Source organism: Palaemon carinicauda, chromosome 42 (assembly GCF_036898095.1).
Source record: "Palaemon carinicauda isolate YSFRI2023 chromosome 42, ASM3689809v2, whole genome shotgun sequence".
Taxonomy (NCBI): Eukaryota; Metazoa; Arthropoda; class Malacostraca; order Decapoda; family Palaemonidae; genus Palaemon; species Palaemon carinicauda.
This window is the reverse complement of record NC_090766.1, coordinates 53,350,616-53,366,207: the sequence shown is the minus strand read 5'-3', so window position 1 is coordinate 53,366,207 and position 15,592 is coordinate 53,350,616. Positions and strand designations below refer to the sequence as shown.

General features: G+C 38.0%; 1 protein-coding gene across 1 annotated transcript in view; it reads left to right on the top strand.

The window, feature by feature from the left end:
- Positions 1-3,716: 3,716 nt before the first annotated feature.
- Positions 3,717-15,592, top strand: part of LOC137633155 (uncharacterized) — a 619,863-nt gene continuing 607,987 nt past the window's right edge. The window contains exons 1-2 of the mRNA XM_068365313.1: positions 3,717-4,200; positions 13,149-13,225. Of these exons, the coding sequence (XP_068221414.1) occupies positions 4,118-4,200; positions 13,149-13,225 (160 nt within the window). The 5' untranslated portion in view covers positions 3,717-4,117. The remainder of the gene's footprint in view (positions 4,201-13,148; positions 13,226-15,592) is intronic.

Sequence of the window (15,592 nt, the reverse complement as noted above, 5' to 3'; positions counted from 1 at the left end):
CTATTCATGAAAGAATATATTATTGCGTTATTTCTTTATATCTTTCATAGTGTTGACGGGAGAAATATCACAAAATCTTAAAGATTCTTTCATTCTTTAAATTCATTAATGTTTTCGGGATATTGCCATTTCAGTTTACCATGAAACTACTGTATGGAAATCATTTTCTATGAACGGGTATAGCCAGGCGAACTCAACAAAACGCTCCACGGTCTAGGGTGCCTAGACCGTGTCTATCAAGGTCTATAGACCTTGGTGTCTATGACCTGAAAATTTTATAGGATTTCGAAAACTTTGTTGAATTTTATCAATAATTGTCTAGTTATACTAAATAAAACGGCAATGTATTACGCAGACTCTTAGGAATCACTAATTTAGCTGAATTTCAGAACTACAAGTTTAGTAGAACGAGTCCCTAATTCAGAATTTATTGCCTTAGTTGAATTTCCGGACTGCAAAACTATCTTCCTAATGATTTCCGATATGCTTAATCATATATTTTTCATTGGATTACTTATTATTGTTATTATTATTATTATTATTATTATTATTATTATTATTAACTAAACTACAACCATAATTATAAAAGCGGGATTTGACAAGCCCAAGGACTCTAACAGAGATAATACCCAAGTGAGGAAAGGAAATAAGGAAATAAATAAACTATGTATAAATGAAACATCAAAATGCAATGAGATCAGTAATGACGTTAAGTAATAATAATAATAATAATAATAATAATAATAAAGGTACTCAACTGGTTTCTTTTACACTTCGCATAGTTTTGTTTTTATATTATTTTTTTCGTCAAACATAATTATCAGGAAAAAGTTAAATCATAACCGTTTTTTAAGATGTTATTAACTTCCCACCGTCTTTTTCTTCATTATTACAGATATTTTCCTTTTTATTGTATCCTACGCTTGATATAATTATAAAAAAAAATAGAAGATAATTTGAAAGAAAATAATCGATTTACTAATACATTGTTTGGAAACTCAGAAACAAGACAGGTTGCTATGACGTCACAGGTAGCATAGCCTAGCCCGGGGGAAAGTTTACACCAAACTGTCATTTGTTGATATATATTTTACAAATCGAGTAACTTTTAACTTCTTATATGTTAAAACGACCAACCAAAAACAAGAAGATTCCTCTACCTAAGATATTTTCTAGAGAAAAAATAATAAATAATAAATCTGATTATTAAAATTATATATTTACCACTAAATAACTATAAATTTTTATCTGATTAATTTCAAATTGAACAAAAAGAGATAAAGGTTACTGAAGATGAAGACTTATAAAATTTAATTATACTTATTATAGAAAAAGTTAATTAAAGTAATAAAATTAGGTCTATTGTTGCAACCGATTTTATGATATGTTTATCATTACTAATTTATAGTTGCCAATACATCATTATTCACAATGATTTGTTTCATTACAGTAACCTGTATTATGACTTTTTAATTATATTCTGAACCTGGATATTATACTAATTTTGTACTGGATTAGGGGCTCAAAATATATATAGACTAATGACAGTACTTGAATTTTACATTGTAAGAATTAGTCTCTGTGTTCAAACTGTTGACAGTTATTAGTAATGATGATGTCATAACTTTATTTTATACATTATTTTCTTTCAATTTGCGTTTTCAACTGTGCATGGAAATTCTAGGCAGAACACCTAGACCTACGCTCTAACATCGTTCATACTTTTCTTTTAAACGCAATCAGAAAAGTTGTCATCAATCCAACCAACTTATCAACAACAACAAAAAAAAACAAAAAAAAAAAAACTTGTAATAAATTTGAAAAAAAAACTGACAATGTTAACAAGTATTGGATATTATAGTTAACAGATTCTAGCGCCATCGATATTCAGTTTTAGAGCATTTTTCGTTTGAATTTATTGCATGTGGGCGCATGCCACAGACTTTATGAATGGGAGACGGAATTTAATATCGTGTTATGAATACGAAACTAATGACGTGGTACTAAAAAACCGCGCTTGGCTGGACAAATGTATTTAAAACGTGGTTAAAATTTTGGACAAGACCCACGGTCCCTGGGGTACCAGAAGGAAACCCAATACCCATGAGGTTTAATGACCCTTTTTAGACCCAAGAGACCTTGATGGTAGGGTGGGCTATTCTTGTTTGTCTGTTCTGCGTTCATCCAAAAAAAAGAAAGACATTTATTCAACGATTGAAATGAACTATGGGAACTCCGGTTTGAAAATAACGGATGTTTGTCGTTGCCTGCACAGTTCACAGCCATGGCCGCTGACTATTGCAGGCTGAACTCATTTGAATGATTTGAAAGATATTGATCAATAACGCCCCACCTGTTAAAAGTTGACAAACACCTGCCCAGTGAACGAGCTAGCGGCTGTTTCCCACTACAAGATCGGTTGAATCATAAGGGGGGAGGGAGGTTATCCTTAGGGAGTCGGTGTGGGTGGGAGACGTGAGAGATGGAGAAGCAAGTCCCACTCCCAGTAGGAGAATTTTCATCGGTTGGAATTTCTCTCCTTAACGCTCTCTCTATGGATCAACCATCTGTTTTTATTAAAAGTAAATTATTGTGACATTTTAAAAGTATCTCTTCGCATTAACGAAAGCTGATTTGTATCCTTAATCGTATTCGATGAATTATTTTAATCATGGTACAAGGATGCTCAGGTGTCCCGTCCCTCCTCCACCACCGTTTCACCCGCTCCGTGCCCGGGGCACAACCTCGACCCCTCCCACAGGATTTAGTTGCCAGTTGTTCTTTTTCTTGAAAACATTTTATTTAATTTTTTATTCCGAATATAAAATGTTTTATAATATTTTGATATCAAAATACTGGAAATTAATGTGCTAATGATGGAATGTAATTGAATTGCAAAGGTGCATCAAGTCGAACTCGCTATAGATTATCGTTATTCACAAACCATAGTTCATTCAGAGTTTATTCAGCATATTAATGCATTTTAGTATCTAAAAGGTTTAGAATATATGCGCATGAATATAAGAAATTTCAAGTAGCGATAAACAAGCATAAGAAATCACACACAAGCCATATTAAACACAATAGGTGAGTTTTTGTTGTGAAAAAAAAATGAAAGTTATCGTACCTTTCTCGGAACCTTTTTTGCCAAACATCTAGGTTCGAAGCTTACACGTTTTGGTGTACCTAAAGACTGGTCGTCATAGTAGCGTGGGGCTGAGTCGGTGTGTGTAACTTATTGTCCATTAAGTGTTTTTTTATGTTTGTGTTTTAAGTGAAATCATTAAGTGTTTACTTGTGAGTTGTAGATGTGTTGATGCTTTGGGAAAAGTGGGAAGTGGCCCTCGTCATGGGGAAAATGGTTCAGTGATCAGTAATGTTCAGGTAAAGATCAAGAAGGCGGAGGCCCTCGTAGTAGTAGGAGGAGGTGTAGGAGAAGAGGGCATAAGGCGTAACTACTAAGAAGGATCAATGCTATGGTTCAAATTACTTTGCGAAGGATATATTTCCTCTAATTTATACAATAGAAAACTTCGAGTTTAAGCGGGAAGTGTTACATCGAGCATTTGGAAAAATTTTGATTTATTTATCTTTTGTGATATTTGAATGTGTTTTCTCAGGGATGGGAGATGGGGAATCAAAGTGTGTGCGCTTTTGAATCTCACTTTTCAAACTACTGAAAAAAAAATATGTATATATTATAATTGCTGGAAATAAGTGTAGCCGAAACGTAGGCCTATGCAATAAACCCGTTTGAAAATATGAAGAGTTGTGGCTTTACGTGATTGGATTTCTGAGATTTTAACACAATTGTGAATAGAAAAAAAGAGTAAAGAATGTTAATAGAATAATGTGCGTGACTTCATTGCAATTGAAAAAATATATATGTATATTAAAATTGCCGGAAATATAGGTAGCCGAAACGTAGGCCTATTCAGTAGAGAACATACTTACTAGAAATATGAATATCTTCTGCTTAAAATTATTGGATTTCTAAGATTTTAACATATAAAATGTGAGTATTTACGACAAAAAGCAAATCAAATTGATAAAAAAATAATGTGTGTCAAGAGGTAAGCGAAGGAAGTGTACTGAAGGGGCGTGGGTTTTCAAGACTATGGCCTCGGAGCTCCTCCAGGAGGGTTTACCGCACCCATGGAATTATGCTGTGACGCGAGATGGTCGAATCTTCTTCATTAAGTAAGAAATTGTGCTTTTATTTACGTATTTACGTAAATGCTATTCTTAAGATATTTTATTTTCCCTTATAACCTTTCCTCACTGTTGACCAGGCTGACATGAGTCTTTTTATTGTTTATATATGACATCTGTTTTTGACATTGTTAATAGTTTACATAGGACATATCTATTTTGACGTTGTTACTGTTTTTAGAATGATTTATTGTTAATTTTTTCTCATCATTTATTTATTTCCTTATTTACTTTCTTCACTGGGCTATTTTTCCCTATTGGAGCCCTTGGGCTTATAGCATCTTGCTCTTCCAACTAGGGTTGTAGCTTGGCTAGTAATAATAATGATAATATCTGTTTTTGACGTTGTTAATTGTTTATATAGGACATATGTTTCGACGTTGTTACTGTTTTTAGAAGATTTATTGTTAATTTATTCTCATTTAATTATTTCCTTATTTCCTTTAATCACTGGGGTATTTTTCCCTATTGGAGCCCTTGGGCTTATAGCATCTTGCTTTTCCAACTAGGGTTGTAGCTTGGCTAATAATAATAATAATAATAATATTTTCCCTGCTGGGGACCCTGGGCTTTTAGCATCCTGCTTTTCCTACTAGGGTTGTCGCTTATTATTTAATAGTAATAATGATAATAGTAATAATATTCTGATTAAGCTAGTAGTGTCAATGACACTTGATAAAACATTTTGGTTTAATGCGAACGAGTAGCCTAGGCCTATTTTGTGGCGCCAGGTAGGCCACTTTGAGGTAGCTTATCTTTCCGGGTAGGCCAGTTTGAGTTAGCCTATCTTTCCAGGTAGGCCAGTTTAAGGTAACCTACTTTCCAGGGAGGCTAGATTAAGGTAGTCTATCTTCCCAGTTAAAGTTAGGTCAGATTGAGGTGGCCTATCTTTCCTGTAGGCCAGTTTGAGGTAGCCTATCTTTCCAGTAGGCCAGTTTAAGGTAGCCAATCTTTCCAGTAGGCCAGTTTAAGGTAGCCTATCTTTCCAGTAGGCCAGTTTGAGGTGGCCTATTATTCCAGGTAGGCCAGTTTAAGGTAGCCTATCTTTCCAGTAGGCCAGTTTGAGGTGGCCTATTATTCCAGGTAGGCCAGTTTAAGGTAGCCTATCTTTCCAGTAGGCCAGTTTAAGGTAGCCTATCTTTCCAGTAGGCCAGTTTAAGGTAGCCTATCTTTCCAGTAGGCCAGTTTAAGGTAGCCTATCTTTCCAGTAGGCCAGTTTGAGGTGGCCTATTATTCCAGGTAGGCCAGTTTAAGGTAGCCTATCTTTCCAGTAGGCCAGTTTGAGGTGGACTATTATTCCAGGTAGGCCAGTTTAAGGTAGCCTATCTTTCCAGTAGGCCAGTTTAAGGTAGCCTATCTTTCCAGTAGGCCAGTTTAAGGTAGCCTATCTTTCCAGTAGGCCAGTTTAAGGTAGCCTATCTTTCCAGTAGGCCAGTTTGAGGTGGCCTATTATTCCAGGTAGGCCAGTTTAAGGTAGCCTATCTTTCCAGTAGGCCAGTTTGAGGTGGCCTATTATTCCAGGTAGGCCAGTTTAAGGTAGCCTATCTTTCCAGTAGGCCAGTTTAAGGTAGCCTATCTTTCCAGTAGGCCAGTTTAAGGTAGCCTATCTTTCCAGTAGGCCAGTTTAAGGTAGCCTATCTTTCCAGTAGGCCAGTTTGAGGTGGCCTATTATTCCAGGTAGGCCAGTTTAAGGTAGCCTATCTTTCCAGTAGGCCAGTTTGAGGTGGCCTATTATTCCAGGTAGGCCAGTTTAAGGTAGCCTATCTTTCCAGTAGGCCAGTTTAAGGTAGCCTATCTTTCCAGTAGGCCAGTTTAAGGTAGCCTATCTTTCCAGTAGGCCAGTTTAAGGTAGCCTATCTTTCCAGTAGGCCAGTTTAAGGTAGCCTATCTTTCCAGTAGGCCAGTTTGAGGTGGCCTATTATTCCAGGTAGGCCAGTTTGAGGTGGCCTATTATTCCAGGTAGGCCAGTTTAAGGTAGCCTATCTTTCCAGTAGGCCAGTTTGAGGTGGCCTATTATTCCAGGTAGGCCAGTTTAAGGTAGCCTAGCTTCCCAGGTAGACCAGTTTGCCGTAGCTTATCTGTCCAGGTAGGCCAGTTTGACGTAGGTTATCTGTCCAGGTAGGCCAGTTTGAGGTAACCTACTTCCCAGGTAGGCCAAATTGAGGTAGCCTATCTCTCCAGGTAGGCTAATTTTGAGGTAGCCTATATTTCCAGGAAGGCCAGTTTGGGGTTGTCTATCTTCCCAGGTAGGCCAGTTTGAGGTAGCCTGTCTTTCCAGGTAGGCCAGTTTGAGGTAACCTATCTTCTCAGGTAGGCCATTTTGAGATAACCAATCCTTCTATGTAGGCCAAATTGAGGTAACCTATCTTCCCCAGGTAGGCCAGTTTGAGGTAGCCTATCTTCCCCAGGTAGGCCAGTTTGAGGTAGCCTATCTTTCCCAGGTAGGCCAGTTTGAGGTAACCTATCTTCCCCAGGTAGGCCAGTTTGAGGTAGCCTGTCTTTCCAGGTAGGCCAGTTTGAGGTAGCCTATCTTTCCCAGGTAGGCCAGTTTGAGGTAACCTATCTTTCCCAGGTAGGCCAGTTTGAGGTAGCCTGTCTTTCCAGGTAGGCCAGTTTGAGGTAACCTGTCTTCCCAGGTAGGTCAGTTTGAGGTAACCTATCCTCTCAGGTAGGCCATTTTTAGGTAACCAATCTTTCTAGGCAGTCCAGTTTTAGATAGCCTATCTTTCTAGGTAGACCAGTTTGAGGTAGCCTATCTTCCCAGGTAGGCCAGTTTGAGGTAGCCTTTCTTTCCGTATGAGCCAGTTTGAGGTAACTTACTTCACCGGTAGGCCAAATTGAGGTAGCCTATCTTTCCAGGTAGGTTCGTTTGAGGGAGCCTATATATCCAGGAAGGCCAGTTTGGGGTAGTCTATCCTCCCAGGTAGGCCAGTTTGAGGTAGCCTGTCTTTCCAGGTAGGCCAGTTTGAGGTAACCTATCTTCTCAGGTAGCCCATTTTGAGATAACCAATCTTTCTAGGTAGGCCAGTTTGAGGTAGCCAATCTTTCCAGGAAGGCCAGTTTGAGGTAGCCTTTCTTTCCGTATGAGCCAGTTTGAGGTAACTTACTTCACCGGTAGGCCAAATTGAGGTAGCCTATCTTTCCAGGTAGGTTCGTTTGAGGGAGCCTATATATCCAGGAAGGCCAGTTTGGGGTAGTCTATCTTCCCAGGTAGGCCAGTTTGAGGTAGCCTGTCTTTCCAGGTAGGCCAGTTTGAGGTAACCTATCTTCTCAGGTAGCCCATTTTGAGATAACCAATCTTTCTAGGTAGGCCAGTTTGAGGTAGCCTATCTTCCCCAGGTAGGCCAGTATGAGGTAGCCTGTCTTTCCAGGTAGGCCAGTTTGAAGTGACCTAGCTTCCCAGGTAGACCAGTTTGAGGTAACCTGTCTTTCCAGGTAGGCCAGTTTGAGGTAACCTATACTCTCAGGTAGGCTTTTTGAGGTAACCAATCTCTCTAGGTAGGCCAGTTTTAGGTAGCCTATCTTTCTAGGTAGGTCAGTTAGAGGTAGTCTATCTTCCCAGGTAGGCCAGTTTGAGGTAGCCTATCTTTCCATGTAAGTCAGTTTGAGGTAGACTCTCTTTCCATATAAGCCAGTTTGAGATAGCCTATCTTTCCGGGTAGACCAGTTTGAGGTTCCCTATCTTTCCGGGTAGACCAGATTGAGGTTCCCTATCTTTCTGGATAGACCAGTTTGAGGTTCCCTATCTTGCTATGTTGACCAGTTTGAGTTAGCCTATCTTCCCAGGTAGATAAGGTTTTGGTAACCTATCTTTCCAGGTAGGCCAGAATGAGGTAGCTTATCCTCAAAGGTAGGGCCTTTTGAGATAGCCTATCTTCTTAGGTAGGCCTAGGCCAAGTAGAAACAGTGGTTTGACATATATTTAAACTCTGGGATGACTATTTGTCACTTAAGCAATTGTTGCCCATCCAAATTTGTTGTTTTTTTGGTAATGACGTGATCGTAGGCCCATTGAAATACTAGGTTGGGCTGTAGAATTTCGCAGATTTAAGTCTTTCTATAATTAATAATGTTTGATCTGAATATTTTGGAGTGTCCAGTTACTCCTCCATATGACAAAAATCTTGGACCGCTTCACTTCTTAGTCGATGTAATATATATGCACATATCTTAACATAGCGTCAAAATAAATCATCGTTTAGGTGATAGGGGCCACTTTGAAAACATTGAGATAAACATTTTGAAGCCAATTTCATGTTTCATCTCAAGTGTGGTAGTGGTCATCTTGTCTATAAGGGTAAAAACATGATGTGAAATATATTAATTCTACAAAGAGATAACTTGTTAAAACATTTTGAATCTATATTGTTCTGAATACTACATACACATCAGGACTACAATTTTACTTATGTATGTTTTCTTGTGAAAAGATAAAATAAAGAAAAACAGTTTTGTACAATAACAAGGATCCATTTTAGTTTAAACTGGCGGAGGATTGGTGGTTTGGATCGTAGGCCTATAGTGTGAAGGAGAACGGTATTGTTTTGTTTGGTAGGGATGAGGATGTATTGTATGTGCGAAATGGGTTAGGTGTGTGTATGTGTGTGTGTGTGTGTTTAAAGAATTTTGTCTAATAAAAGGTTGATCTTTAAAATCGTAAGTAGGCCTATTCTGTGTAATTTTCTTGATCGTAATTCTTTACTGCCGAATGTAATGCCATTGTCATTTGCTTTCAGAATGAGTTAGTTGCGTACACTGTGTGTGTGTGTGTGTGGTTTAAGAATGTCTAATAAACGGTTGATTGTTAAGATCGTAAGTAGGCCTATTGTGTGTAATTTTCTTGATCGAAATTCGTTACTGCCGAACGTAATGCCATTGTCATTTGCTTTCAAAACTAGGTCTAATGTTTCGAGGGTTGTCACATTAATCAAATCATTGTGAATGATATTGATAACGGGTTTCAAATTCTAAGCCAATTCAACTGACAGCGTTAAACACCACACGTGTCTTCTCAAGTTATTTCATAATAAGCGCCAACCAGCACCACCTCATTCCCCAAAGCGTGTGTCGTTGCTTGAAGGCAATCTCATTAACCACTGCGGAAGGAAGCGTCTGCATTAGCTATTACTTATTTCCAGCTGTTGGGACGAGGGGGGAAAAGGCAACAGCTGAGTCTGAAGATATGCAGGGAAGATTAATTACCTCCGCCAAGCGGCGGAGGTTATGTTTTCGGTTCGGTTTGTTTGTTTGTTTGTTTGTTTCTCTGTTTGTCTGTCTGTCTGTGGACAACGTAGAGGCCACATTTCTACACGGAATCACTTCAAACTTGGCCAAGTAGTTCCCCAATGTGTATGGAAGAACTGATTAAATTTTGGTCAAGGTCACCCCAAGGTCAAGGTCACAGGGGTCACTGGTGTCACTATGACATAAGTGGCCATATCAAGAGACAGAAATAAAGCACTGACTTTTGCATAAGCCAACAGGGAAGTCCTAGTCCAGGCGCAACCCATGGGTGATGTTCAAATTTATAAAGGTCAAAGGTCAAGGTCATATTGGTGCATTATATCAATGTCATATTAAGTATCAGTGGCAAATGAACAAAGATCACTTGAAGGTCAAAAGTCAAGCAGGTCACTTGAAGGTCAAGGTCACGTGAAGGTCAAGGTCACGAGAAGGTCAAGGTCACCTGAAGGTCAAGGTCACGTGAAGGTCACGTTACTTGGCGGAGGTATGTCCTCTACGAGGACCATGTCCGCGTTCAGGACTTGCTCACTTGTTTCAGATGCAACGTCTTCAATAATCTCTCTCTCTCTCTCTCTCTCTCTCTCTCTCTCTCTCTCTCTCTCTCTCTCTCTCTCTCTCTCTCTCTTCTCTCTCTCTCTCTCTCTCTCTCTCTATATATATATATATATATATATATATATATATATATATATATATATATATATATATACATATATATATATATATATATATATATATATATATATATATATATATATATATATATATATAATGTGTGTGTGTGTGTGTGTGTGCATGTGTGTATGAGGTTATTTGCAATAATCTTGAAGTGATGTTTATCTATATAGTGAAATTGACAGTGTATAGATGCAATGACACGTGGGTAATTTACTGTATAATCGTCCAGTTTAAAGTTATCAGTCTATTCGACATTAAGTTATCATTTTATTCGCACACATGCACGCACACACACAGACACAATCAATACTCAACGTGGTGAAGAAAATGTATGTGTATCGGCATGCTCATCAAAGCTGTACTATTGCTGTGAGCTATTAGACTAAAGTCTCTCCCAATCAGCAATCCGCTGTGGCCAGTTTGGTGATGAAATGGCCAAATCCCATGAATGAATAAGGACATGTCTGAGGCATTTGTCCTTTACTGGAATAGAAATGACTGCGTTTGTTGTTGTTGTGGGTGTGAGTGTGTGTGTGTGGGAGGTGTTGCTAGGATACATGTATGACGTAATGATCTTCAAGTTTCATACGGATTTGGAATATTATCATTTTCATTGGTCGGCGTCACAGTTAAGTGGAAATTTTATTTACCTTTGGCCTTTAGGGGATGCTTTCCGTAACATACTTAACAATAGGAAGTTTATTTAATGTTCATGTTATAACCTATAAACTGCAATCCTTTTTTTTTTTTAATTGTTATAGTTTCGTATTATTATTACTTCTCGCTTTGGAAATATGTGAATGATTCTACTATATTGTGTTCTATTGATATATCTAGAAATATACGTTAATGAAATAGAAGTTTAAATGATCGTAATATATAAACTAAGAATACAAACATTGACTTGTAAAGCTGGAGTAAAAGCGAAAGTAGTGTGTGTACCAATATTTAACTAAAGATTTGGTTTATCTAAGTTCTTAATTATATAAGATAAAGTAGCAGGCTTGTCTGTTTATATAAATTTCAACTACCGTTAGGTATCCCGTTGGTAACTGCCATTGATGGCCAGCTCTCCTGTGGAGCGTGCGTGTGAGAAAGAATACTGTTATGTAAGTAACGTCAGCGATCTCTTGTTGGATTTTTTTTTTCAATATTCTAAAATTAATTTGGAGATGCCTTTATCATCTTACCGGTTTTTTATTCTTGCTGGAAACTTTTGAATTAATCGTGAAGGATATATTGAATTTATCATTTGCCAAACTCCAGTGTGTTTAATTTTCAATTGAAAGGAATATTACTCTCGCTATTAGTTATTTTAATCAAATAGCGAAGTCAAACCTTTTCCTTTTTGAACCTAAAGGAATTGCAAATAGCGAAGTCAAACCTTTTCCTTTTGGAACCTAAAGGAATCTCCGACTGAAGTTGCCTTTGGAGAAACGTCCGGTTTTATGTGGCGCTCCCCATCCTTCTCTCCAAGGGGAAAAGGGATTCCAGTGTTGCCAACTTCATTGATTTACTCACCTGCATGGCGTAGGGGAACGCCACATTGATTTATGGGTTACTGGCAACCCCCCCCCCCTTTTTTTTCAATACTAAGGCTTACGTATTTCAAATTCCACCCCCTTACCTAAGCTTTATCGATATTTCAAGAATTAGACCATTCGTTTTGTAACTGCGCCTGGCAACAATACCGTAGACTCATTCATTAAACAGACTTGATCTCTGACGGTTACTTTGCTTTTGTGAGATTTTTATTGAATAATAATCGAGAGGCTGTTATGTGTCTCTTATAAGAAAGTATCCTCGATGATAAGCAAATGGAATAAACGTTTACGGAATCGAATATTGCCTGGAGTGAAGCAATCCTTGGGTATCTGGCAACATTGCCTGCCCCGGCGTCTACCTTAAGAATCCCCCCCACCTTCGGTGGAGAGCAGTGGACATCTGACAGGTGTGTTGCACGAACATTGCCTTGGTAGTACGCACTGTGCGATTACCTCCGCGTCACTGAGGTTGTCTAGGTGCTAGTGCAGTTACGTTTGCCTGTTTGCCTTAGCAAATTGATCATGGTATCTGTAGCTAGAGTCGCCCCTGTGGCTTTCAGGTATTATTTTGTGTACTGGAGCCGTGTTGTAAGTGTGTTCACATATACACCAATAGGTTTAATTCACATTTTGATTTTGAACACGTTTTTTAACTTTTAGTTTTTATGTTAATCACACATTTGTTAAATGTAAATTGATGTTGCTCTTATTTTTAGTTTTGTCTTATATAGGCCTACTGTGTTTTAATATGCATTCCTCTTCTTTCAAAGATAAATTGCCTGCTTGCTTCCCGATGTCCTATGTTCATTATTATTATATTTATAATTTACAAACTCTTCTTTGCTTATTCTTTGTTATTTGATTGTTGGTATGTTTTTTTTCTCGTTCATGCGAATCTATAATATTTAACTTTAGATTAATGTTGGATTCCGGTTACTATATGTTGAAAACTGACTGATAGATTATATTTTTACAGGTGACAACTCTCAGTCGAGAAAGAATCAACTTTTCTTCGAAGTTGATGTTATAAATTATATAAGAAAACAGATATTTGAAATATTGAACAAATTTAAAAATAATGAACTCCTATAAAGAAAGATTATCCATAAAAGAAAGCTCTTCCACAACATTATAACGAGAACAGTTTATGGAGAAGAGGAAAATGTTCCCCTTTCATAATAGAAAAGGCAAAAAGAATTTGATATAGCCCTAGTGGTCCTTTTTCATCAACTCCCATAAAGAAGATTATCCATAAAGGAAAGCTCCCCTCAACTTAACGAAAACAGTTTATGGATTAGAGAAAAATGTTCCCCTTTCATAAAAGAAAAGGCAAAAAGAACTTGATATAGTGGCCCTCCCACAAGAGACTTCAGCATGTTAAAAGAAACACATCCCCCTTTAATTAATCTAAGGTGAAACAGGTGTATGAAGTTAAATTATTGACACTTTGGCCATGTTTGTGTGTTGCAGTGAGGAGGCACGACTGACCACGTGGTTGCACCCGGTCTCGAAGGAACCCGTGCTCACAGGACACGCGCCCTCGGAAGGTAAGTGCCGTGCATGTAACCCTCGTTAGTGCACGGTCTAGGTTGATCTAGACTTAGGCCGTCGTGCAGTGAGATTAATTTGACTTTCTCTTTTTTATTTTTTTTTGTCAAAAACTGTTGGGAAAATTAGAAAACTAATGGCCTTAGGTGCTCGGTTAAGTGGTTGGTTGATCAGGGTAGAAGGAATTTGTTTATTTATTCAATTTATTGTTTATTTTATTTATATAATTTATTGTTTATTCTATTTGATGCTCTAAGTTGGTGCACGGTCTAGGTAGACCTAGACCGTCATGCAGTAAGATTTATTTGACTTTTTTTTTTTTTTGTCAAAAACTGATGGGAAAATTAGAAAAAGTAATGGCCTTAGGTGCTCGGTTTAGTGGTTGATTGATTAGGCCTAGGGGAGAAAGTGTTTGTTTTATTTATTTCATTTATTGTTTATTTTATTTGCTGATCTAAATTATTAGAAATCGTCCAAATGAATGGATAAATGTCAACAAAACTCTTCCTCTACATATGAAAAAGTAGAGATGAAATATGTTATGTTTGAATGAAAAGAATTTATTCCAATTGTTTTATAATGAGTATATAGTGGTCTAGGGGAAGTAATGAAGTTGTATCGAATACTATTTTCTTGGTTTATTTTAAGAAAATTCTTTTGGTATAAGGGTGCTTTTACTCCTGCAAAGTTAAGGTAATTATTATTATTATTTTTTTATTTTGTAGTCGCTGTTTAATCTTATTTGCTTGTTACAATGTCGATATTGATATCATTACATCAGATATCAATATTGAATATGGTTTTTTTGTTATCAATAGTTCTTAGTTTAAAGGTTTAAAGGCCGCTCGTGAATGGCAGGGGCAAGGGACAGTGACACTGCCCTATCGAGCAGGACAATGCCTTAGAAACTGACCATATACACATGTGATCAGCGCCCAAGCCCCCTCTCCACCCAAGTTAGGACCAAGGAGAACCAGACAATGGCTGCTGATGACTCCGCTGTTAGACCTATAGGCTCCCGCAAACCCCCATCCATATCTCACAAGGATGGCGAGGTTGCAGCGACCAAAGAAACTAACAAGTATGAGCGGGACTCGAACCCCAGTCTGGCGTTCACCAGTCAGGGACGTTACAACATTGGCCACCACAACCCTCATCGTGCATCTAGTCTAACATTTTCTGGTCAAATTATTTTTACCCCCCCCAAAAAAAGGAATTGCAATAGACTGAAAACCTCCCACAAAGATAAGACACTAACGTTATAATTTAATATAACATCTAAAGACCTTAGTAGATAACTATGAATAGTAATAAGTAATTTGGAGTGCCAGTAGAGTGGGATTTATGAAAACTATTATTACCACCATTCTGTCAAAGATTCCAAACCTTTTATCCAGAGGTATTACATAACAGTTCAGGGTGTCCCTACTAGGCCTGCGAATGTTCAGGTTTTTTATACCTCCTCTTCTTCTTCTTCTTCTTCTTCTTCTGCATCTTTTCCCACTTCTATGTTTGGTCGATGTTTTCAGCCAACGTTCTCCATCTACCTCTGTCCCACACTCCATCACCGGTTAATCCCTTTGATCGAAGGTCATCCTTGTCTGGTTTTTTATACCATTTGTCATTTTTCTTCCTCAACTTTCGTAACATTGACGAATTGTTTTTCTCTGCTTAGCAAATTAAACAAATTAAGACTGGTTGCTACTGTTGAGGCATTAAGGTTTAAAGGCAACTAATTAATGGTAGAGGCAAGGGACAGTGAAAATGCCCTAGCAAGCAAGAGGTGACATTGCCTTAGCAAGCCGGACAATGCTCTAGCCTATAGTCTAGAGACTGACTATATATAAATATGAATAGCGCCCAAGCCCCCTCTCCACCCAAGCTCTAAAACAAAGACATTGTTACCATAAGCAGTGCTTGATATTCTAACGCACTGTCCCTAGACCGAGAAGTGTATAGTCTAGGGTTGTGAACCCCTTGGGAGCGAAATGCCTTAATTAAATTAATGGAAGTCTCTCTTCTTCTTTCAGACAATTGCAAAGCCACAGGCACCAGGTCAGTCTATTTACTGAGGACTACTACCCCGGTCGTAGTCAAGGGTAAAACCAAGACTACTGCCCATACTAAGAAATGCACTCATTTCGTATCATGATATTTATTGAGCATTTATTTTGTAGAATAGATAACTGTAGAGACCTTTCGGAAGGAAGTTCTCCCACACATTACTTGACAGTTTTTCATTGATTTACATGACATATATAAGTAGGAAGTGATGAATGGTGAAGTATTGAATTAAAAGCTCAAGAAAGAGACGACTGGCGAAGTCTAACTGATGCCCTTTGCGTCAATAGGCTTAGGAGATGGTG